Here is a 21,620-nt window from a genome sequence, read left to right on the forward strand (position 1 = left end):
TCCACTGCGAAGCTCGCTAATGTTCGTGACGAATGACAACGGTGAGTGCTGGGTGGTCTCCCCTCTCTGCCGCTAATGGTTCAGTTGGACCATCACTGTCCCGGCCAGCCAAAGCACGAATGCATTGTCTCCCAAACTGCCTGCCCTACGGCACCGACCAACTACTACGGATGATTCGACCTGCTTGCTGCGCTTCGTTACCCCCCCCCGTCGTCGACTCCGACGCTCCCGAACCCTTCGAGCCACCTTGGTAGCCACCCGAAAACTGCCCTGATGGCGTTTCCCCGCATCAACAAGGTTCAGACAGCGTTGTAATGGGCTCTACAAACAGCCTAAAACCATCTGTACTCTAGGTGGACAAGCTCAAATCCATCCATACCTCGAGTCTGGTCTGGCTAACACATCAAGTGGCAGAGCGAAGCAAGAACCCGGTGTTGGCCTCGCTGGGCCTCGAAATACACATAGTGATACGGCGGCCCAATTCCTTTTCCCAAGGATAACCGCACATCGCAACCAGCCGCCAAGTTACGGCTATGACGAAGCGCGTGGAGAGGAGGGAGGGATTCGGTTTTGGAGAGAGAGAGAGAGGCAGGAAGTTGGGGGAGGTGGCAGGACAGACGGGAGCTTGGACTCTCGCCACCAGGCTTCACGTAGGCGGGCAGACCATCACTGAGCGGGGTCGCTCCTCACTACTGCACCTGCTCTGACTGCGCTAGAGAGCTTGGAAGGTGCAGGAGCTTAGAGAGCTTTCCCTGTTCCCTGAGCTGAGTTTTCAGCACGCCGCCAGACACGATATGGTCTGTGCGCATGCTTCTGTCGATAAGCGCCATTATCTTATCTTATCTCAATCCACAACCCCCCCGTATTCCGTCATGCCGATCCGTCCAAGGAAGCGCGCACACACACAGGTCCAGGTACCTTGGGTACTTCCTTCGCTGTATGTTGTATGTGTGCTCGTGCCGTCACGGACGAGCAATGAACAAAGTCCAACTCCGACCCGTGAACGACGTCTGCTTCGTCCAATCACCCTCTCTCTCCCTTGGCTGCCACCACGAGTCGTAACTGCCCAATTGCTCAACATCTGTTTCCCGGCCCAGAAATAGAGGTCCCTAGCTATGGCTGTCTTGACCACCACCTTGAAGGTACTTACACGCGATCTTTGGTGGGGGCTTTTTCTGCTCCCGCAAGCCGGCTTGAGCTGAAAACGGCAAGGCAGCTCCCACGAGTGGTCGCAGCACTTCTCGTGCTGGGAAGTGGAAACGTCGACGAGAATCTTCGCGGGTACTACAAGAAGTAGTGAGTTTCACTTTGTTGACAATCGAGGCTGCCCTCATTAATGACCACCTCAGCAACGCATCGTCAGCGGATATCGCCCCTCTCGGGAAAATCTCAAGAACAGACGCTAGGAATTTCCAAGCCTGGGCGCGAGATCGGTGGGAACATCCCACCATGGCCAAGTTCTTGGAGGCAATGCCGTCAGCAGAGCTACTTCCCCTATCCGCCGGGGTCTAGGGTTACGAGGCAGATACCGAGATAGGCCTGACGTACAGACAAGTGTTCACGACAACCCCGGTTGGAGGGGCATTATTGAAATTGAATGGCAGGAAGATAGGTACCGCGTGCGGAATCAGAAGTAGGTCAAGGTTTCCATATGCTCTGATGCTGACAACAAGTTTATACTGAATGTTATATAGGCTTAGGCAGAAGCGATTTACTCCTACGCTTTATTCACAACGGGCGTCCTTCATCCAATGACGCCTGCGAGTATGCTCTGATTTCAAACAACCCTGTAACGTCGAGACATTATTGCCTTCAATCTTGTCATTCGACCATCCACAAAGCTCCTTGTCAGTGAATCCGGCCTTGACTCCGATTCGTTCTGTGAGTTGGCGCCGCTGCTACCCAGTCCGTCGAGATCGGTAAGCCCCAAGGGGGTAGACTCATCGACAAGGACGGCAAATCGATGGTTGTACTGTTTCTGCACCTCATCGAAAGCGTCGTGGTGGAAGACCAGCGACGCCTCCCCGTTCCACGCGCAGGCCTGCGCCATCCTGCCCACGACGTGCTCGATGCGGAACCGCGCCAGCACCTCTCGCTTGCGGGCCCCAACGACGAGGTGGGCCGACCACCCGCCGGCGCCGGCGCCGCGCAGGGCGTACTGCTGCGCGTGGGCCCAGCCGTGCCACGAAAGGTCGTCGGGGCACGGGTACGGGATGGCGCAGCCCCTCCGAGGGACGGCATTGTCCGCGGACACGCGCAGGCCCTCGCGCAGGAGGCGGTCGAGATCCCGGGCCTGGACGAAGAGGACGGCCTCCCACGCCATCCGGGTGCGGTCGTGTCCGATGCGCGGGTCGACCACCGAGTAGTGTGTCAGTTCCACGTTGTGGTAGAAGTCGATGAGGGCCTCCTGCTGCGTAGCAGGGTCCTCGCGGGAGACTGCCGCCCTCAATCGCTTGCTTACGATGAATCCCATAGTTGGTGGATTTGCCGTGTTGGGGGCTCGGCCGACCTTGTGTTGTTGATGTGTTTGGGTTTGATATTCTTCTTCTTTCTCCTTCTTGAGATCGGCTTTGTTCCGTATGGTATGTAGCCGTCTGGGAGTTGAGCTCGGGGAGGGATTGCTATATGTGAGAGACCAGTGATGAGGGAAAAGCGAGGGGAGTGCGGCAGCAAGTAAAGAGTCTATCGCAGCTATCTCCGGTACAGCGTCGCTGGCAGTCGATTTGGGTTTGGGCTTGCCACGGATGGACCGCAGTCTACAGATCGCGGCACAACCACGGAGTATGCCGGTTGGGGTAGCCCCGTGAGAATCATTAAGGTGCGTTTCCATGATGGTGGTGGCACTGCGCGGCGTTCACACAACAGTTGTAGATCCCCATGTCTAACGACTGCTGCTTATTCGGCGGTGGTACCCAGATAGACGCATCGTCTCGATGCATGCATGGGTGGCCAGGCTGTGTTTTTGCTCTCATGTAAAAGTAATGTTTCATCTATTGGGAATCACTTTGCTTCGTTCGTGCCTTCCGACCACTGAACAGGAATCTACTGAATTTGAAGAAGCCAACCGTCGCCCTCTCTGCCCAACGCGCTGACGCCGCCCCAGAAGATGACACTCTTCGCATCGGCGGCGTCTGCGCCGAAGAAGCCTCGCGGACCAGGGTGAGCCTTGCCTTCCGCCCTCACCTCCTCCGTCGGGAGGAGCTCTACCTCGGCCCAGGTGAACTCGCCGGAATCGATGCGCGGAAGCTTGTCGCGGATGGCGTCCTTGATGGCGGCCGCGCTGAAGCCGCGGGTCGGCAGCTGCAGGGCCCAGATGTCGGTGTAGAAGTCCTTCTCGGCGGAGGTGCTGTTCTCGCCGAACATGTAGACAAGGTAGTGCCTGCCGACTCCGGTGTTGACGGGAACCAGGGCGCCGCCTTCGCGGGGGCGGGGGCCGGGGGTCAGGGGGTTCGTGGGGAAGCTGACCGTCTTCCACTCGAGGGCGTTGGGCTTCTCGCGGTCCTCGGCGTTGGACTTGAGGTCGAGGTAGTGGATGGCGCCGCTCATGCCCGAGTCGGCGCCGACGGTGTAGAGCACGTTGTCGACGAAGGCGGCGGCGAGGGGCGGCTGAGGCGACGGCGGCAGCTCCGTCCACGCGAGGGTGTCGAAGTTGTACATCCAGGTCTCGGTAGTCGCCTCCTGCCCCTTGGATGTGCGGCCGCCGTGCAGGACGAGGAAGTCCTGGGCGTCGTCGACGAAGATGTGGTGGTCGAACCTCGGCGTGAGGCTCTTGCCGATCTGGCTCACCCCCTCAATCTTGGTCCACTTCAGGCTCTCGGAGTCCCACAGCCACAGGCACGTCTCTGGGATCGGCTTGCCGCTGGCGTCGGCGCCGCCCTGGACGATGACGAACTGGCCGCGTGCTGCGGCAGCGTGTCTGGAGCGCGGGGAGGGCACGTACGTCTCGCCGGTTCCGGCGTCCTGCATCGCTAATGCGGGATAACAGGCATAGGCTGCGACGGGCTCTCCCTTGGTCACGGAGGGCAAGGAGAGGACGTGGAAGTCGGTGGAGCTGAGCTGGCCGTCGGCGGCCTCGCCTCCAAAGATGCAGGCTTTGTGGTTCACGACGGTGACCGAGTGGTGCGAGCGTGCGAGGGCACTACAAGAGCGTGTCAGAACACGTCCCTCAAGGGGAAAAACGGAAAAGAAGGAGCCAAAGGCTTACGAGACATCGAACGCGGGGGACTGGGTGGTGGCGACCTGGGACAGGGTAACCTTCAGAGGCTGGGTCGGGCGTGCCACGACGGCGACGGCTCCGACCTCAACGCTGGTCGAAACGATCTGCTCGGCCACGAGAGCACCTGCAGCGACTTCAGCCATTGTAGTTGTTGCTTGGTGTCCTGAAAGATGGAAAGGAGTGCGTGTGCGTGAGTGTGAGTGTGTGTGTGATTGTTGTAAGCTGCTGGCTGCAAAAGCTGGGTTGGAAGGTCGTTGGTAGAAAGGGCGTCCGAGATATGTGATTCGGAGTGAGAGTGTGATGGATGGGCGATTGGATGTTGGGAAGCTGAAGTCGTTTTGCCCAACAGAATTTTGATCATTGGTTTAGGCTAGAAGTGCGAGGGATGGATGTTGCATCTGACGATCAGGAACAAACTGGAGGGGGGAAGACGTTGTTGAATGACGTAGTGCCTCCCGCAAACGATACATGACGTCACGTTCGATTGTCTCTTTCCGCCGTCAAAACAGATGTAAGAAAAAATAATAACGGATTTTCCTGTGGGAAAAAAATACAGAGCGACGCAGGAACAGGAACACCGCAAGGGATGTATTCCGGGGACACGGACAACGGATGAAGACGAGGCCGCTGCTCCCGGGCCGAAGAGCGTAGTTCCGCGCTCGCCGGCTAGTCAGCCACCATATCCTCGTTATCCCATTCCGGTGTAAGGCAAACAATCCTTGAGGGCATTTCGGCCGGCTCTCGGAAGGTTGCATTAGTTGGGATTCAGAGCCGTATGTTGCAGATACTCCCGACTACGGCAAGCAAGGCGGCAAGCATCTGCCCTTTGATCCTTGACACACGCGTGCTCAGAGGCCATCGGCGCCGGCAACCAGAGCCTCACGTATCCGACTCTGCAGAACTTCCGTGTCTCCGCCGGCATTACTGACGGACATCAGCACGGCAACAGCACGCTCGGGTGGCATCCGACGGTGGGGGGTGTCCAGAGCGCGGCATGTATGAGAGACATGTCGAGTTTGGGCGGCCAAGCTTGGAACACTCTTTTCCAGATTGAGCATCTGCAGAACCAGTGTCGACTTTTTGAATGAAGCCTTCGTCAGGGTTCCTCGGGTTTTTCTTTGGTCCCGTTTTCTGGGTGCTGGAGTGACAAGAGGCGAGGGCAGATGCGACGCCCTTTGTCGACAAGGTCATGATTGGCTGCTGTGAGGTATCTTTGGCTGTGTGAAGTACAGATATCATATCGCCAATACATTGAAAAAAACCAATCCCCAACTCCACAAGTCATACATCCCATCCTGGGTCATTCATAATACAAGGAAAGGCTCCATGTCTTATCCATACATCATCCGACGCTCAAAGGGCGCTGAGCACTGTCACCAATCCGCCCTGGTCGAGAGATTCTCGCAAATCCGCTGCAAATAGGTTAGCCTTCTGTGTACACCAAGGGTCCTGCATTTTCATGTTCCTCGCGAGCTCACCTTTCTACGATTCCTAAAGTCCGTGTAAAAGCCGAGCCACAGATCTCTTGTGGTGCAGTCTTCGGCCCCGTCCTTCGCCACGCATTTGGGCTGGTGCCCCTGCACGAGCTCCGGCGGGGAATCCAGCCAGGGCTTGTGCACCGGCCAGTCGGAGAAGTGGAGGAATTTCGCCTCGTTGTAGACGGCGACCGCGTCGAAAACCTCCTTGTCGTTCCCGAGGTACTCGGCCATGTGGTCGCCTCCGAAGGTGCGCGTCAGGAGGTCGTAAGGGCGGTGCGGGATGATCATGGCGCTGTCCCTGTACAGGGTGTTTACGATCTCCATGTCGTAATCGTCCTTGCCGGCGCTGTCTATCTTTGCCCTGATGCGCGCGAACTCGGCGGCGCTCGGCGTCACGAGCATGACCTGAGAAGAAAGGATGTCCTTTTCCGGATACAACCAGTAGGCCAGGGGCATGGCCACGGAGGCGGGCGGCAGGAGGAAGAGCTCGTCCACGTTTTGGAGGAGAGTCGAGTCGGAATCAAGTGACAGGACGCGTTCGTACTGCGTCTGGTTGAAGGCCAGCAGTTTGGTGAAGGAATCAGCCCACGTCGCTAAAAGAGGTATGCGTCAGCTCCATGGGGTTCGAATGTGGGTGCGCAGGCGGCCAGCGGCATCATGGGGGTCAACTTACGATCTGCGCTTTCCCTATGTTGGACCACGATAGGTACCAATTTGACCCCATAAACATCCCTCGCGCGGATGAGAAGTTTCGCATCCTTTGTGCCGCCCCCCGTCGCTTGGGGGTCGAGCATGGAGGACGGATACATCATGACACGGTCCGCCTTGCTTCCCACGTGGTCCAACCTTTCGAAGAACATGACCGAATTGCAGAGATAATGCGAGTCAGTGACGTATTGCACATACGCAAACCGAGACCAGTCAACATGGTCTTGCCCGGACGCAGCGCCGACTCCGAATGAGGCAGACGACCGTATTGCCGAGACGCGGACCGAGTTTTGGAACACCAAGATCACGAAGAGGATCCCAACAACGGCGGCCACGACTGCGCGAAAGCGCTTCGAGCGCAGGACCTCGGATAGGCTCGGTCGGGTCTTTTTCGACGAAGGCAAGGCGGGGCTGGACGCATCGTCAGCGGGAACGCGGGAGTAGCTCCATTGAGACCTCAGAGCTTGAAGGGCCATCAGGGTCGATTGGAAAGGAGAACGATGACCAGGCGAGAGCAAAAAGCCATCGAAGTGAGTTTCGCGGACGCCTGCGCGGGCCGTCTGCGCCCCAATATATAAGAAATGGCTATGTGGGGGTATGTCTTATTGAGGCGGATGCTGACCAGCCAATGATATACTCGCGAGCAAGGAAAGCAGCCGCTCTCGGCCCCTGCATCTATTGATAGGAGGAGCATTGAGGAAAAGAAATCCTCTGACAATCCCGGCGAATGATACGTGAGAAGCGGCCGCTACGAAAGCATAAAAAGTGGAAGTCTGGAGTTAAAGTGAAAACCCCTCATCGCACTGCTGGCAAGCATTAAACAGTTGCACAACCTCGGCATAATGCATCAGGCCAGTTTCTCCCGGCTCTGTTTGCCAGCTCCCTGTTGACATACATTGTATGATACACATTGTGCCAGGATCAGGGTGAGGAACTGCCGAGACTGCAAAGCTACGTTGGTTGCGGTTAAGTAGCATCGCAGGGGAAGGTTGACCAATGGCAACCGGTACCAACTGGACGGTCTAGCGCGCCGAAAGCTCATTTGCGACTTGTTGCAACCCTTCCAGAGACTGGGGTGTTCCATGGGTAAGTCGAGCTTGCCGCTCGCACATTCCAGTCTCTGATCATCACCACAGGCTACTGCAAGCTCAACAACACGAACGGTTGCTATGCCTCCAAAGCCGGCACGCACAATCAAGCACAGTCTCTCCAAGACGGTACCGGCTCTGCGTCAGGCATCCGATATCGGCCGCCCCTTTAAGAGTGGATGGCTGGGATGGACGTCCGCGGGACATTGCCTCTGTCCTGGGTAGACTTAACGACACTCACCTCCGCCTCTCCAGATTGACCGACGCATAGAGTCGAGAATGTCGGTTTGTCGCCCGTTGAGAGCCAGATGATCGCATACCCTAACGGGGTCTGGTATCCCGCCTTTGCTGGATGCCCGGGCGTCGGCGCCGTTGATACTGTCAACCAATCTTTTACGACTCCGTAAGACTTGACCAACGCCAGTCTTGCTCCAGGAATGCCATGGGCTCAAGGAAAGACGAGACCCAACTCGTTCGGTGTGAATATTGACTCGGTGGTTTCACGGATGTCTGGTTCGCTCCGATTTGGTGGATACGACCAGAACCGATTCATCGGCGACGTCCTGGTGGCAGACCAAGATTTCGTCAGGATTTCCGAACCCCTTGTCGAATCGCCGACGCCATATTTTCCATGCTTCACTGGGGGGGATCGGCACGTGCAACCTGGAAAGGGCTTTTCTACAGGACGCGTTCCTCGGCGCCATTTGGGACAATCCAAATAGTGGCTTACCCAGGCACTCGGCCCGAATATCCAGCTTTCACCCAGTGTTTTGGAGATTGCTGAAAGGCATTCAGCTATAAAAGCTCACAACGATGCACCAGTCTACACTAGGGAGCTATACGGTGACGGAGAGTGGTGGGGTTACAAAAGATCATCTAATCGAATGGTGGAGCTACCATAGACGGCGGCAAGATAAATACCTTTGGACGGTATCATCAATGAGTTTATGTTCAGCGAGTTGTTTTCCAAAGGTTGCAAGTAAGGCATTTATGGATATTCTTACACTCCCGGGCTCGTAGGTGCTCGTTTTCTGCTCCATAACACCTGAGTTAAAAGGAGAAGATATTCCACAGAAACCGCCAGATGATGACATACTATTTATTAGTCTTTCTAGCTTTGAGAGGCCTATTTTCTCACATGGGCGGCTTTTTTTGAAGGCTCGGCAGCACTGAAGATGTACAGAAATAGTTAAGTCCGAACCTGATGTATGACCCCTTACCAGGCAAACAGATCCAAAAAGAAAAAAAGAAAAAAGAAAAAGAAGAGAGAGAAAATGAGGGGAGATAGAGAGAGAGATCAGATATACTTGTTAGAGCAAGTTACGTTATCTAGACGACGCACTAAGACAGTCAGAGGTTGCAGACGTGGCCGCATCAAGCTAGAATGCAATCACGACACTCAGAGCTTGGCAAGGCGGCAACGTAGCTACCGATTCCCTGTATGAGACCAGTTGGCGGCTAATAGACGCCGTATTAGGCGTCTTCAATGTGTCTGGTCATTTCTCACAAGTATTAGTCGCAAACTTGATAAGACGGACGCGTAGGAACACGGGTACCTAGCCATCTTTGAGCGGCAAGTTAGAAACGGCCATTAGCCTAAAACCCACGATTGAGAAACACGCAAGTCAAGTTTGTCACAGATCGGGCGCTTTCCCAAGATGGGAGGCCGTTTTGTACGATTCCTAGTTTGATTCGACAAATTACATGTTTGCTGATTTCGCTCCCAATCTCACATTGCATATATCCAGCTGCGTCATCACGGTGACTATTGTCACAAAAACACCCGGTAATCATTCGAGTATTCCAGACAAACCCCCTCAGACATGACCCTTTCCAGCTCTGGGCAGTCAAGAAGGTCTTTCTTAGGGACGAGAAAATTTTCCATAACCATACCGCTGGAGATCACCATCACTAGCACCTTTTGCTTCGTATTCAACATGGCCAACTCTCGCACATGGACAGTCAACAATTCTTGGTACAAGTTGCCATTCGGGATATTTCTGCCGATACTACCCACACTAAGGAATTCAGCTTCTGGAAACTCTTCTGCAGCCTATCGGCACACCCCATCTCGAAACGGACGGTCACCTAATTCATCATTCAGCTTGCCGCACATATCCCTTTCCTATTTCAAATTACAGCAATCATCATTCTCACTTAGAACAACACCTTTGTAGAGGCGTTTGACAGCGGCGTGACGGCACCAAGCTTGAAAATTTCTGTCGAGGCTAGGCTCTAAAACGCGGCAAATCACTCGGTCACGTCTTATCATATCAACTATCGCTTCATCCCAGTTCGCGACTTTTCTCTCTGCACCATGAAAAGGTCCCATAGCCCCCAAGGGGCAATTTTGCCGTCATGCGAAGCCACATTGAGATCCTGTCTTAACCAAACACAAAGTTCGTCAAAGAGCACTCGAGTGAGTCCTCGCGGCTGGACCATCGGCTAAATCCAAAGACGGGACTTTCTCATCCTCTGTCGGCACGAGCCTGTACATGTATTTAGCCAAGTCGATTTAAGTCAACTTATTTCCAACTCTGGTGACCCGGTAAAAGTGATGGTGAGGGCCAAGAAGGTTCTGGCTTTGCCTAAGACGACAACAAAAAAACATACAACACCAGATATTCGCTGGTCGTCACCGAGCCAACTACTAATCCGGCCCTGATGAAGTCTTAGCTGTGAGAGCGTTAGCCTCCTTTTCTTGAAGCGGAACACTTATATTATCAGAAAGCAAAGCTCCCATCTCAGTCCCACTTCACAGCATAAAGTAAGTCCTTGCCAAAACGTGACCCCTCCGTTTCCAACTCTACCAAGCATAGTAAATAACGCGCTTAGATACGTGCACTTGTCCTGCTTCTAAAAAGTGAGAGGTCGAATTTTGATTCCACGTCTTGCCCGCCACCGCACTGCAGCGTTAGGGACCAATAAGAGCTCCTGGGGGGAGCAAGAGATGTCCCACAGCACTGTCGCTGGTGCAGTGGATTAGGTTAGTACGTCCTTTGATATATTTAATATTAATACGGACTTCATAAAGGCCGGCAAAACTACAGAGGCTACGCAGCCAGGCGACGCCTCGCAAGGACAGATAACGTTTGTGGAGTTTGGTGCACTAAGCAATCGTTCAGTCAATAGTGCCCACTTTGCTAAGCCCTCCTAAAGGTCGTGGACACAGGGTCTAGTGGGAATCCCGAAAGCGTCAAGGTATTAACTCCTTGACGATTCCAAGCTACTAAATCGTGGGTGTCATAAGCTTAGATATAGCGATAATAAGACTAGAAAAAAGGTCATTTCATATCTCAGAACACAGAAACACTAATAAACTAGGATAATTATTTATATACTGCGTGTTACTTAGGAAACCCTGTTCCTAGGCTGCTCTTAGAGTTATATAGACTAGCTGGTACATAATCCCAAACGTATTGCTACTCTTAGTCTTAGAGGCAGCAGGCCTAGTAATTGGAGGTAAGTTGTTAAGGCCTGATGAACCTTAAGAGTAGGTATTTTCTATACGATCCTAGCAGCTTTCTTTTTCCGAAATTTGCCTTCGTTGGAAGGGCCGTGAGGATGAATCGTCACGAGAAGAAGTTGAGTAACGTCAACTTTTGGCGTAACCAAGCGTCATATGGCCATCGGCATGACTATTTACTGCAATACTTAACTTTACTGAACATACTTCCCACATTTTCCGTGTAGGGAGCAATAGCTGATGAAACCCTTGGATTTGACATCATCCTCCTGGGTACCATCCAGAGTGACAATGCAATACAAGCATTCAGCTTGGTCGTAGCACTTCAACGAGTTAGCTTGACTGTTCTAGTATGGAAGATCAGGTAGGTAATTACGTCGAGGGTGCCAGTTCGAGTCACAAGTTGTCCGCGTCCAGCACAGCCTTTGGTTACCCCGGCATCGTCAGGCATCACATTCCCATTCGCGTCGAGAGTTTTGCAGGAACAGTCCGTCTGCCCGGTCGCAGCTGTGACAGTAGTGGCCGCAAATCTGGTAGCGTCAGAATCATTTCCAGCCAGGGACCCATTTCGATATACTTACAAGACGGCTGCGACGTGGGTGAAAGAAACCATGTTTGAACGAACGAAGGAAAGCAATTGCCTTGTATGATGTAGGTAGGCTTTGCAGGCAATTTTGTCAATGATGCAAAAATGAGATGTCAGACGCAAAATCCGTTGCAGCTTGCTCACTTTAGATACTGGGATCCAGCACTACTTCTTATACAGGAAACATCAGCGACACGGTGTTTAATCCACGAGGATTTACCAACGGAAATTAAGACAAAAGCGGAATTGATTGATATCCTGATTTTTCAACCGTCTTCTTGTGGAGTTGTTTATTTTATTAATCTCATTAGCTTCATTACAACTACACCACATCAGACGATGTAGGTTTCGGCTACTCCGAGCTTTCTCCTGCGTTCCTAGTCGCGGGCTGGGTTTGACTCAGTCAACATGAACTATGCCCGAGCAAAGCAAATCAGTTAGTTAAACTTCCGGCTTGCCGTATGAAGGGGCACGGGTAGAATACCAGTGCGATTTGGTCGGCGGCCAATAAGTTAAGCCTATCTTAGAAGGCACTGCCACCACCACCACTGCCACTGCCACTGCCACCACTGCCCACGTCCATAACCGGTGCAAAAAACGCCCTTTTTGCCGCAAATCCACCATCGCCAACAGACGCCCACGATGCCCGAGATTAAGCCCTCATATCTAACCTTCGAAGAGCAACAACAATATATACAAATTTACTATCGCGATAAGGGTATTAGCCTTTAATTAAATAGATTACATAATATAATAAATTTTTAAATTAATTATAGCTGTTGCCTCTATTTTACCTTGACTATAAATTGCTTAAATCTAAAGAGTTTTTAACTTTATATAACTTTCTAAATCTTGGCCTTCTTATTGGTTAGTTAGGTCGGAACATTGTTTTTGCTGACGCTGACATAATGTATTCCGAAATAGGCTTAACTCACAGGCCGCCGACCAAATTACACCAGTATTCTACCCGTGCCCCGTATAATCATAGGATCCCACTCTTCTAGTTTAGATGAGCCGCCCCTCACTAGAATCATCTACGTAATAGGTATATGGAGCAGAGGCAGCGTTATTCGTAATACCTGGTTGTACCGAATATGAAAGACTAAATACAAATGCAAGCCCCTCCACGAGATCCTCCTGATAAGTCAGACAATTGCGGCTCGGGCGGTTGCTCAGTTGCTGGAGAATGCGGTCCCAGATCCCTCAAGATCGAATCGAGGACTCTTCCAAACCCAAGACGGTTTAAATGGCTTGGAATCTGTTGGTAACACCAAGGGATAGGTTGATACGGTTAACCGTACGTATCGGTGGCAATTGACGAATAATGGGGGTAACTGTGGTTCTCTATTATGCGTGAAGAAAAGAAGGATAATTATCGTGGGTTGGTTGGTTGAATAACCAACTTATTGCCCACGAATCCTCGGAGAATCTATGGCCGAATATCCGAGGATTCGCCGGCGATGAGTCATCGGGGTTAACCCGATAACTCCGATATTTATCCGCGATGGTCAACATCGCAACAGAATCACTTGAGAATGACCGAGAATGAGGAATGGGGGGGGACTTCCCTCGCCGGTGAAAAACGGACGTGAGATGAACTGGAAACCCTCCCGGCCTCTATACACTGGCGGGAGGCTGTTGTCTCGTGATAATAGGAAACCCTTTCAGTTTCGAGTGGAAGATCGACTCAAAGAGTCTATCTAATTCTTTAAAAAAAGTATTGTCCCAATCACAGTACTGTAAGAGCAACTTATCCTCGGACTGCATGGCGACAAGCTGCCTACAGCAAGACAGATCGCTTCTTATTTTCTCGCATGGATGACTCCCAATCCTTGGAAGTTCAAATGTTTTTCAGGATTAAAATATGGACCACGCATCGTCACCTGCATCTGCATTTGCATGCTTCATGACTCGCTTTTGGAGTATGGTTCTTGTACCATCAGTTTTTTTTTTTTTCTTTTTTTTCTTTCTTAAATTCAAGTCATTGCAATGGCGTTGAGAGGTGTCAGGGACCCAGCGGTGAATCCCCCAGTGGATCCCCCAGTAGATCCCCCTAGTCATCCGGATGAGGGGTAAAACCCCCTTATCCTGGCCCACGATAATTACAGTTGGCCAGATTCGAATGTTGTTACACCCAGATACCCAATAATGATCCAGCTAAGTGTCCCTTATTGTCGACTTCTTCACTTAGATGCCAGCGCCTCGAACAAGAGGGTTGCACTTTCCTGTTGATGGGGATGAGACGTTAGTAATGTCAGAAACATCTCCTGCTTGTGACCTGTCGTTCTTGTCTCGGTGCTCATTCATGATGTCTTTATCCCCACACGGGGATATCGGCCTTTGCCCGTCGACAAGCTCACACAGCGCCCCGTATCGCTGTAATATCCACCTTGGCGCGGGTTAGGTTGTCTCGTTTTCGGGTGGTAGTCGTTGACTTGTCGTAATTGCCTTGAAAGCAGACATCTTTCGACGGGTTGGTTGTCTTGGTGAGAATGCCAGGTCACCTCGGCCGATTCCAACGTACCATGCACATCGGGACATGGCGATCGAATCCCCTCGGAAGTTCGCCGCTGGTTGGAGTTGGCCCTCTGCAGGGCTGATTGCCGCACAACCTCTGCGTTACTGGGGAGTGGGAGTGTCAATTACGATTATAGATCTCAGTGGCGTTGGAAGCGCGGGAGACGGGGGAATATTCCGGGGTCGTATCCGGGGTCGTATCCGGGGTCCGGGACGGAGGCATCACCGCGCGGGGCCCGAATCGAGTACAGAATAGGGAGGCGGGGGGTGTGTGGGGCTGGGGTTTGATGGAGGGTGGTTGGAGTGCTCTTGACCCCAAACCTTGTCGTGTTCTGGGCCCTGGCAAGTAGCCTTTTTGATGATATGCATGTGGCTTGTACGGGTTTGAAGTGGTCGTTTACTGGAGATGTTCTGGTACAACAATGTATTATTGATGGATCGATCCTCCCTGACGTCTCCCGGGAGGTGATCACTGTCCTGCATTATGCCCAATGTGAGTTTGTTTTCTTCAACCAGGCGTCCGCTTCCCGTTTCGTTCCCTTGCGCGAACAGTCGAGATCCCGAGGACAAGACTCTTTGTGGCATGTTCATTTCTTGTAAGGCAACAAATACCCTGGCGCATTGGAGAAAATACCTCCTATATCTCTCCATCCCGTCTCTTCTAAGAAGAGACACGAGCGTGGTAATAGTCCACTGGCCCTGGTGCTCTGGGTCTAGTTGGCCACTCAAAGCCATGGACTCCATGTAATACGCCTGAGGCTGGCTCTCGCACCATGCTCGAGCCAACCACATATACTCCAACGGATGTTTTTGCCTCGCAGGTGCCGTAGATTTCATGCTCCTCGGAACCCATCGTGGCGTACTTCCGTCTGGTTCAAGTTGGATAGCAGGTGAGCCGACACTGGTGGGATTGTCATGACTGTAGTGCGTCAGAAACATGGCGTAGGGCCCGTTCGACCCCGCCTGCCTTCCAGGCGTGAATGAAATAAACAGATCAGCTGTTCTTACCAACAAGCTAAGAAACAGAATATTGTAGAAAGAATAACGAAAAGCTGGCCGGAAACCCAGACCCGCCCAACTGGCACGGTTTCCGCACTCATCTCTCTCCATCCCTGCCGGAACAAAAAAAAAAAAAGGCAAAAACATACAACACCAGGTATTCGCTGGTCGTCACCGACCCAACTACTAATCCGGCCCTCACTGGCTTATCTATGGGAGAGCGGACGGGATCCCGAGTTCTCCAGTGGGTGTGGTCGTATGTGACAATTTCGCTCATAAGCGAATTCATATACAGAGTATACGTACGGATATTAGGAATGTACTGATCCGATGGGCGTCATCCGCAGCAACTCCAGGAAGGACTATACGGACAAATTGGAAGATTGAAAATACCAGACTTTTCTACAAGGTAAAGTCATGCGGTGTAGAATCTCCATGAGGACACTTCATCAGAGGCCTTCCGTCAGTCAAGATGTACCAATTCCAGGAGGCTGGCTCCATTAGCCGAGCTGAATATCACCACAACAGAAGTATGGACTTCCGTATTGACAAAGAATTCCCATATAAGACTCTCACCATGACTGGTTTCCTATCTGATACTGTCGGAAGTTAAAAATGGTCTGAGTACAATGGCTAGACTCCAAGTTCATTGGTAGCGGTTGGTGTTACCTCCAACCTTAAATCGCCTCGTCGATAAATCTCCATCCCTGTGGGAGATGGCTACCGAGCTCTCAATACCACTCAGTGTACCATAGACTTTGTGCCAACAGTGTTTCGAGTTCCGTCAGAATAAAGATAGAAGCATTCATGTTTCGCCGCCATGAGCATCGAATATATCGACATGCATCGCTCCCTGGCCCGAACAGCTGTGAGGCAATTCCGCCTCGCCTTGAACAGTCTGACGAGCTTTCACGGTTCATTACTTGGAGAAACCTTTCTGTCAAGCACAGCAGTTTAGAATAGTTCTTTCAACAAAATGGGCCACATTCGGAAATCTAGTGCTCCGCTTCTAAGTTTGCAAAACCCTCACTACCATGATCGACTCTATATTATTGGCAGGTTACGGAGCAGCACAATTGGTGGTTAGCGCTCTCGCGAAACCGGCCGAGGCTGAAGCCATGTTCGACGTATCCGCTCTATTGCTGTTGGTGCAGTCTTTAATGCAATGGCATTTGTAATATATTGCTTCAGGGTCCTGTAGGAAATATCATAGACAAAGGAGGCTACTATTCCAGTATCGAAAGAGGATTTTTGGGAGCATGGTAACAGACAAAAGAGTAAATAGGCAAATATCTTATGAAAACACCGCATTGAAATAAGACTATTTTCTTGGAACGTGGTCTGCAACGGCTGTCTCTTCCTCTTTGCGCTCTTCAGCCCTAGACTCAACCCTGCTTTGATAGCCTGATTCGCCCACCAAGTTGTAGCCCTCGAAACCGTTATGCTAAAATGGGTTCAGAGTTACAACCGGGCTCGGAAAATAGTCCAAGTCTTGTCCAAGAACAAGTTTTCCGACCGGAGCACTGTGGCAGCTATTGTAGACAGGCTAAGAGCCAGAAGCAACCGATCCTGTGTATGGCTCACCAGCCGTAATATTGCTGTGGATACTTGTTTCATTGGCAAGCTGTATGACAGAGGCAAATAGGGATTCATAAACGGTCCATTACTTCCCGTCGTGCACGGGTACTATGATGATAGTCGGTCTACGTTGTCTCGCCCGAACGTAGGATGGGTTGCTGGTAAGTTGGCATGGGGCTCCCAGACGATAGGCAAGGAAGTTGGACTGTTGCTAGCCGTGAACATGCCTCGATACACCTAGGTGGAGGTGTGAAGATAGGCCGCAACGGCATGGAATGTTGGCATTTGGTTACCTCAATCCACTACTTCGAAGTAACAGTCAACACAGTCCATGTTAATGCGTCGAATGTGTACTTGGACGGAGAGTTAAGTTAAGAAGAACACGACATGAAGAGTGTGAGCATAGCCAGTGGTAAGTACGTAACTAGTCGGCGTCGGTCACCATCAGGTAAGATCTCCATCAGCAAACGAAGATTGAGAAACGGTAAATCATTCGATTTGCCTATCAATGTTTTCATCCAAACATTGCATCACCGGGTGTGTATATTCAATGTGACTCGGTTTGCCTGCATCAGTGTGCCACATCCCGCGAACGAAGCAAGGGTATATAAACGGGTGAAATGGTGTGAGGCATATATGTATGCTGTTTCCTAGCGGAAAGAGAGAAGCATCTAGATGTAGTGAGACGTGCATGTATAGAAAAGACAATTGATGCCCAGCTAAAAGGAAGAACTGCCTTTTTGGGAATCAACTGCATGCTTGTAAACGAGCAGACGAGTAGGAAGTGCTCGATACGCGCCACCGTCTTGTGAACTACACTACTCCGCTGATTTTAGTAAATAGCTAATGCGATAATTGTATTGCTGAAGACCAAACTGCCTTCAAAATAGGATGTGAGAGGCACTTAAAAGGCCCATGACCTCATTCAAGATAAAATGGACTCACCATCTCATCGTCTATCAAGGCCCAGATCTATATCCAGAGAAGTTGGAGAGTCCGCTCAAGCAATCCATCCCACATTCAATCCAGAATCTTCACAACTATGGCTACCATGGTTCCCTTATACAACGCTTTGCCCACCCTGGGAAAGGCCGATTCGCTCTTTATCGATAGGCCGAGGGTGCTCAAGCAAATGCGTGACCCCCTTGCCCAATACAACCATGTCTTTGGCCTTTGTCTTATTCATGCGCATTGCAAACTGTAGGAAGACGACATCATGTACGCCCAAGGAGACACTGCGAGACCTGTGAAAGTTGCCTCTCTCAGTGAGTATCACGCCGAGCGCTGGCTGCCTTCCGGCCCACCATACGAGTACACCAGCCGATTAACCGTTGCTCCGCCCGCCGATCTCCTCGAATCATTCAGCGAACTTGTCTCTGGCATCGGTGTTCTTGGTCTGTACCACATTGACACTGAGAGCGGCGGCAAGATGATTGAACGTACCGAGGGACGGATGAATTCTCTTTCGCCCTACGATGGTTCTGATGGAGCAGAGTCGGGAGACCATTTGGAGACAGCTTGGAATCTTGGGAAGGGTGATCCTGTCACCATGGCCTGCGTCATTTAATATTACTGTGACACTCGACCAACCCGCTCTGGAGGGACTCACAAAAGTATAGTAGCAGTCTGAGCCGCCATGTACAACTAGTTACCTGCTAACTTGATAAAACTTTAGACACAAAAAGTCGCGTTAGGCAGACCTTAGCTTTTTGGTGATTCACGATCTCATCAAAAAACCACTACGGAGGAGCCTGTCAAAAGTGGTGATCCATAGTGCCAAGTCCAACACCCTGCGCGGGGATCCACTATAAATATATATATCTAACCAATCAGAACAATGGGAGTTTCTCTTTTTACCCGGCCCCTTGCAAGAGTAATTTTACCACAACTATCCATCAACAACAACTAACTATCAACAACAACTATCTATTGCAACTACTGCTGTTATGGCCCACGTCGACCCCTACTTACGGGCATCTGTTCTTGCCCTTCGAAGCCGTGCTGGAGGCAAATCTGCAAACGAGGTTGCAGAGGCTCTTAATATACCCAAAGTTACAGTTAATAAGATTCTCGCACGCGCAAAAAAGCACGGCTTCGACCCCTCTGCTCCTACCTTTTCTCTCCTTCCCGAATACGTTGAAGATGCCCCTCGAGCCGGCCGGCCCAAGAAGACTACACATTCTGTAGCAGACCCTGTTATCTAGAAGGTTTGCTGTGACTGTTACGGCAGGGAAAAGAAGTGTACTGACATTGCTAGTAAGCTACAAAGAGAGCTTAATATTATATTAAGGCTATTATTGCTCTTGACGGTGGCAACAAGTTCAAGGAGGGCTAGAAAGCTGGCGAATACTGATCAAAGGTTAAATAAAGTGAATAAAAGCCATTAAAAGCCTTAAATTTAGCCTTAATCTAGCTTCACTTGGGTGCTCTTGAGGGGGTGAAATGTTAGTCGTAATCACTTTTGGTGGGCAACTCTGTAATTATCTTTGTCATGGGGTGGGCCTTGGCACTATGGATCACTACTTTTCGCAGGCTCCTCCGTACAGACGTGGAGTTTTGCCAACTTCTGGTGAAGCAACCCATACTGACTGCCGCCGAACAGTTCTACAACCTGGGTCGTTGGACATGTTGTTATAGTACAGGGGCTCCAGCATGTGTTCATTTATTAATTGCTTTACGATGCGGCGTATATAATCCAACATCAGAACGTTACAGGTTTCGTATTTGTTTTTAAACTATTGCACAAACAATCACTTATTATTTCCAAGTCCACTGCTAGTAAAGCTTTTCGTCTTCGCGCATTTGCTTGCTCAGGAACGGTTCCCATGATTGATATCCTATTGCAAAAAAAGCAAAGGTAAGAATACATTGTATGTGGATACTTTGAGAACACAACGCGTCCTCTCTGCCTCTGGAAGATGTGACATAGTGCCCAGCTAGTTGCTGTCACCATTTATCTCTGAAACCATTTAGTGTAGTTCATCTAGACTGGGTTGTTTCTCCGGCGAAGGATTTGTGCAAGCTTCCACAATGCTATTCAAAGGTGAAGGAACAGGGATCTCAGCCCGGTCTGTGATCGGAGCATTCCCAAGTACCATGTGCCGAATAACGTCACCTAAATCATAGATATCAGACTTCTCAGTCCATTCAGGAACCACATTAGGGTCACGTGATACCTCAGGAGCCTAGCGGATTCCCCAGTAACTTTGCACGTCAATAATAACAATCTTGGAATAGTCGTGAGAAAACACAAGGTTGTCAATACGCAGGTCGCAATGCACAATGTCAAGTAGGTAAAGGGACTTGAGCCCAGATATCAGCTGCAGGATCCAGGCTAGGTAGGTAGATAGGGCGTGAACTTGTCCAAGAACAAGATACCGTGGTTTGAACTTCTCAAAGACAAGCTTTCCATCTGGCAACTTCCCGAGCAACTGGATGATGTGTTCAGATACAGGCCTCCCCGGACAAGATCCTCCCTAACACTTGAGTAGGTTTCGTACTTTCTCTCATATCTACTCTGCTTCGTGAAATGTTTGTCGTCATCGACTTGAACAACAGGAAGCAGCTTGAGAATTTGACTGACATCCTCCGAGTCATCTGGCTCCTCTGGAGGAGGTGTAGGAGCCTGCTTGAGAGGACGAATCTGGTCGCCGGAGATTTCATGATGACCATGTTGCTCAGGTAGCGTTTGGTTTAGACGCAAGATTTCTCCAGAGAGTGTGCCGGCAATGGCGGCCAGCCGGACATATTGATATGCGTCGGTACCCTTCTCATACCAGAAAATGAAATAGAGTATAGTACCCATGATCTCTTTGTGTAGGTCGATTAGTTTTTGCCCAGTTAATGAGAAAAGATTGGTTGAGTCTCTTTTCTTGGAATAATCCTCTCGTATGATGCGCACCTGTTCGGAAAAATAAATGTCCGGAGCATCTGCCATGATAGATCGAAGTTTCAACGTTTGTGGCGTGAAGAAGTAAGCAAGATATGGGATTGGGTAGGTCAACTTCTATGATAGAGAGGCTAAATGTTGCACCTTCGATCAACCGGGAGGGCACCACAAACATAAAGATCCTAAGGGTCACGTGCGGAGCGCAGATCTTGCAGCATTGTCGCCAAATACAGCTGGTAAACGACCTACATGCCACCGATTCTCTGAGACAATGCAGTTTCCTTTTGTGGCAGGTGCCCACAGCCTGCCAGCTTAGCCCAGTTCTCATCATCACACACTTCATCACCCAGTTTGTGCCACACCTTGCTCGCCGACTTGGTTGATCGCCGCGCATGTCCCATTAGCTGATGTTATCTGCCATCTTACTGTGCGCTGATGTGTTGGGTCGGGGCCATGGTGGCCTCTGCCAAGGACGGATTGAGCTCCCGAGGGCGCCCGAGCACTGGAACCCCGTCCTTGGCCCACCCCGATAACTCATCGGCCAGGGTTCCCTTCCACTACAAGACAACTCCGGCAGCTACACGACGGATACATACAGTGTAGGTACCTCCATGTGACAGCGTACCCTTGGCATCGAAACATGAGAGCCCATGGACCCGGCCCGGCTGCAGGCAACTGTCACGGCAAAGGCCTACCGGCAAATGTACCATAGACGAAGGTTGAAGTGCAAAATGGGAGGAGATTTGGGGACAGTTGGTCAATGTCTTGCATCGACGAATTGGGGCGGCTCGGATCAACATTCCACCGCTTTGACTGTTTGCCGGACTCCGGCCGTCTCTAGTGCGTCAATGTAATAGCGCAATTCCCCTAGCCAAAGGATGTACTTACTGTACATAGTAAGACCCTACCCTACAACTCGGACCACCCCTAATGTCGGACCACCCCTAAATAGCAGAGTGATAAGGGATAAGTGTATTAAGTTAACTATTTCTTAAAAATCAGAGATAGGCTTAAAGCACATGAAACTTTGTAGATAGCTTTTGATAAGCATAATATATTATAAAATATATCTAGTATAATTCTCTATAGGCTATA

General features: G+C 50.9%; 7 protein-coding genes across 7 annotated transcripts; 2 read left to right on the forward strand and 5 right to left on the reverse strand.

Annotated features, from left to right (window-relative positions):
• Positions 1–1,777: 1,777 nt before the first annotated feature.
• Positions 1,778–2,473, reverse strand: LY79DRAFT_592626 (uncharacterized protein; the record flags this gene model as incomplete). The annotated part of the gene is made up of 1 exon (XM_060561448.1): positions 1,778–2,473. The coding sequence occupies one exon, from the start codon at positions 2,471–2,473 to the stop codon at positions 1,778–1,780; it is 696 nt and encodes a 231-aa protein (XP_060410985.1).
• A 569-nt stretch (positions 2,474–3,042) lies between these two features.
• On the reverse strand, positions 3,043–4,359 carry LY79DRAFT_521952 (kelch domain-containing protein; the record flags this gene model as incomplete). Its single annotated transcript, XM_060555401.1, has 2 exons — positions 3,043–4,138; positions 4,205–4,359. The coding sequence occupies 2 exons, from the start codon at positions 4,357–4,359 to the stop codon at positions 3,043–3,045; spliced, it is 1,251 nt and encodes a 416-aa protein (XP_060410986.1).
• Positions 4,360–5,156: 797 nt separating this feature from the next.
• LY79DRAFT_637998 (glucose N-acetyltransferase) lies at positions 5,157–7,006 on the reverse strand. Its single transcript, XM_060562290.1, has 3 exons — positions 6,368–7,006; positions 5,695–6,287; positions 5,157–5,628 (listed from the first exon to the last, which is right to left on the reverse strand). The coding sequence occupies exons 1-3, from the start codon at positions 6,876–6,878 to the stop codon at positions 5,590–5,592; spliced, it is 1,143 nt and encodes a 380-aa protein (XP_060410987.1). The 5' UTR covers positions 6,879–7,006; the 3' UTR covers positions 5,157–5,589.
• A 565-nt stretch (positions 7,007–7,571) lies between these two features.
• On the forward strand, positions 7,572–7,897 carry LY79DRAFT_672243 (uncharacterized protein; the record flags this gene model as incomplete). Its single annotated transcript, XM_060564028.1, has 2 exons — positions 7,572–7,684; positions 7,762–7,897. 2 exons carry the CDS (start codon positions 7,572–7,574, stop codon positions 7,895–7,897), a joined length of 249 nt encoding a protein of 82 aa, XP_060410988.1.
• Positions 7,898–10,830: 2,933 nt separating this feature from the next.
• Positions 10,831–11,783, reverse strand: LY79DRAFT_563233 (uncharacterized protein). The gene is made up of 3 exons (XM_060558537.1): positions 11,538–11,783; positions 11,333–11,486; positions 10,831–11,279 (listed from the first exon to the last, which is right to left on the reverse strand). Exons 1-3 carry the CDS (start codon positions 11,567–11,569, stop codon positions 11,151–11,153), a joined length of 315 nt encoding a protein of 104 aa, XP_060410989.1. The 5' UTR covers positions 11,570–11,783; the 3' UTR covers positions 10,831–11,150.
• A 5,676-nt stretch (positions 11,784–17,459) lies between these two features.
• LY79DRAFT_563237 (uncharacterized protein) lies at positions 17,460–18,356 on the forward strand. The gene is made up of 2 exons (XM_060558538.1): positions 17,460–18,190; positions 18,246–18,356. The coding sequence occupies exons 1-2, from the start codon at positions 17,853–17,855 to the stop codon at positions 18,253–18,255; spliced, it is 348 nt and encodes a 115-aa protein (XP_060410990.1). The 5' UTR covers positions 17,460–17,852; the 3' UTR covers positions 18,256–18,356.
• A 1,249-nt stretch (positions 18,357–19,605) lies between these two features.
• LY79DRAFT_592630 (uncharacterized protein) lies at positions 19,606–20,573 on the reverse strand (the record flags this gene model as incomplete). Its single annotated transcript, XM_060561449.1, has 3 exons — positions 19,606–19,821; positions 19,849–20,067; positions 20,118–20,573. The coding sequence occupies 3 exons, from the start codon at positions 20,571–20,573 to the stop codon at positions 19,606–19,608; spliced, it is 891 nt and encodes a 296-aa protein (XP_060410991.1).
• Positions 20,574–21,620: the final 1,047 nt, after the last annotated feature.

The sequence above is a fragment of the Colletotrichum navitas genome (genome assembly GCF_030913465.1).
Source record: "Colletotrichum navitas strain CBS 125086 chromosome Unknown LY79scaffold_61, whole genome shotgun sequence".
In the NCBI taxonomy this organism is placed as follows: Eukaryota; Fungi; Ascomycota; class Sordariomycetes; order Glomerellales; family Glomerellaceae; genus Colletotrichum; species Colletotrichum navitas.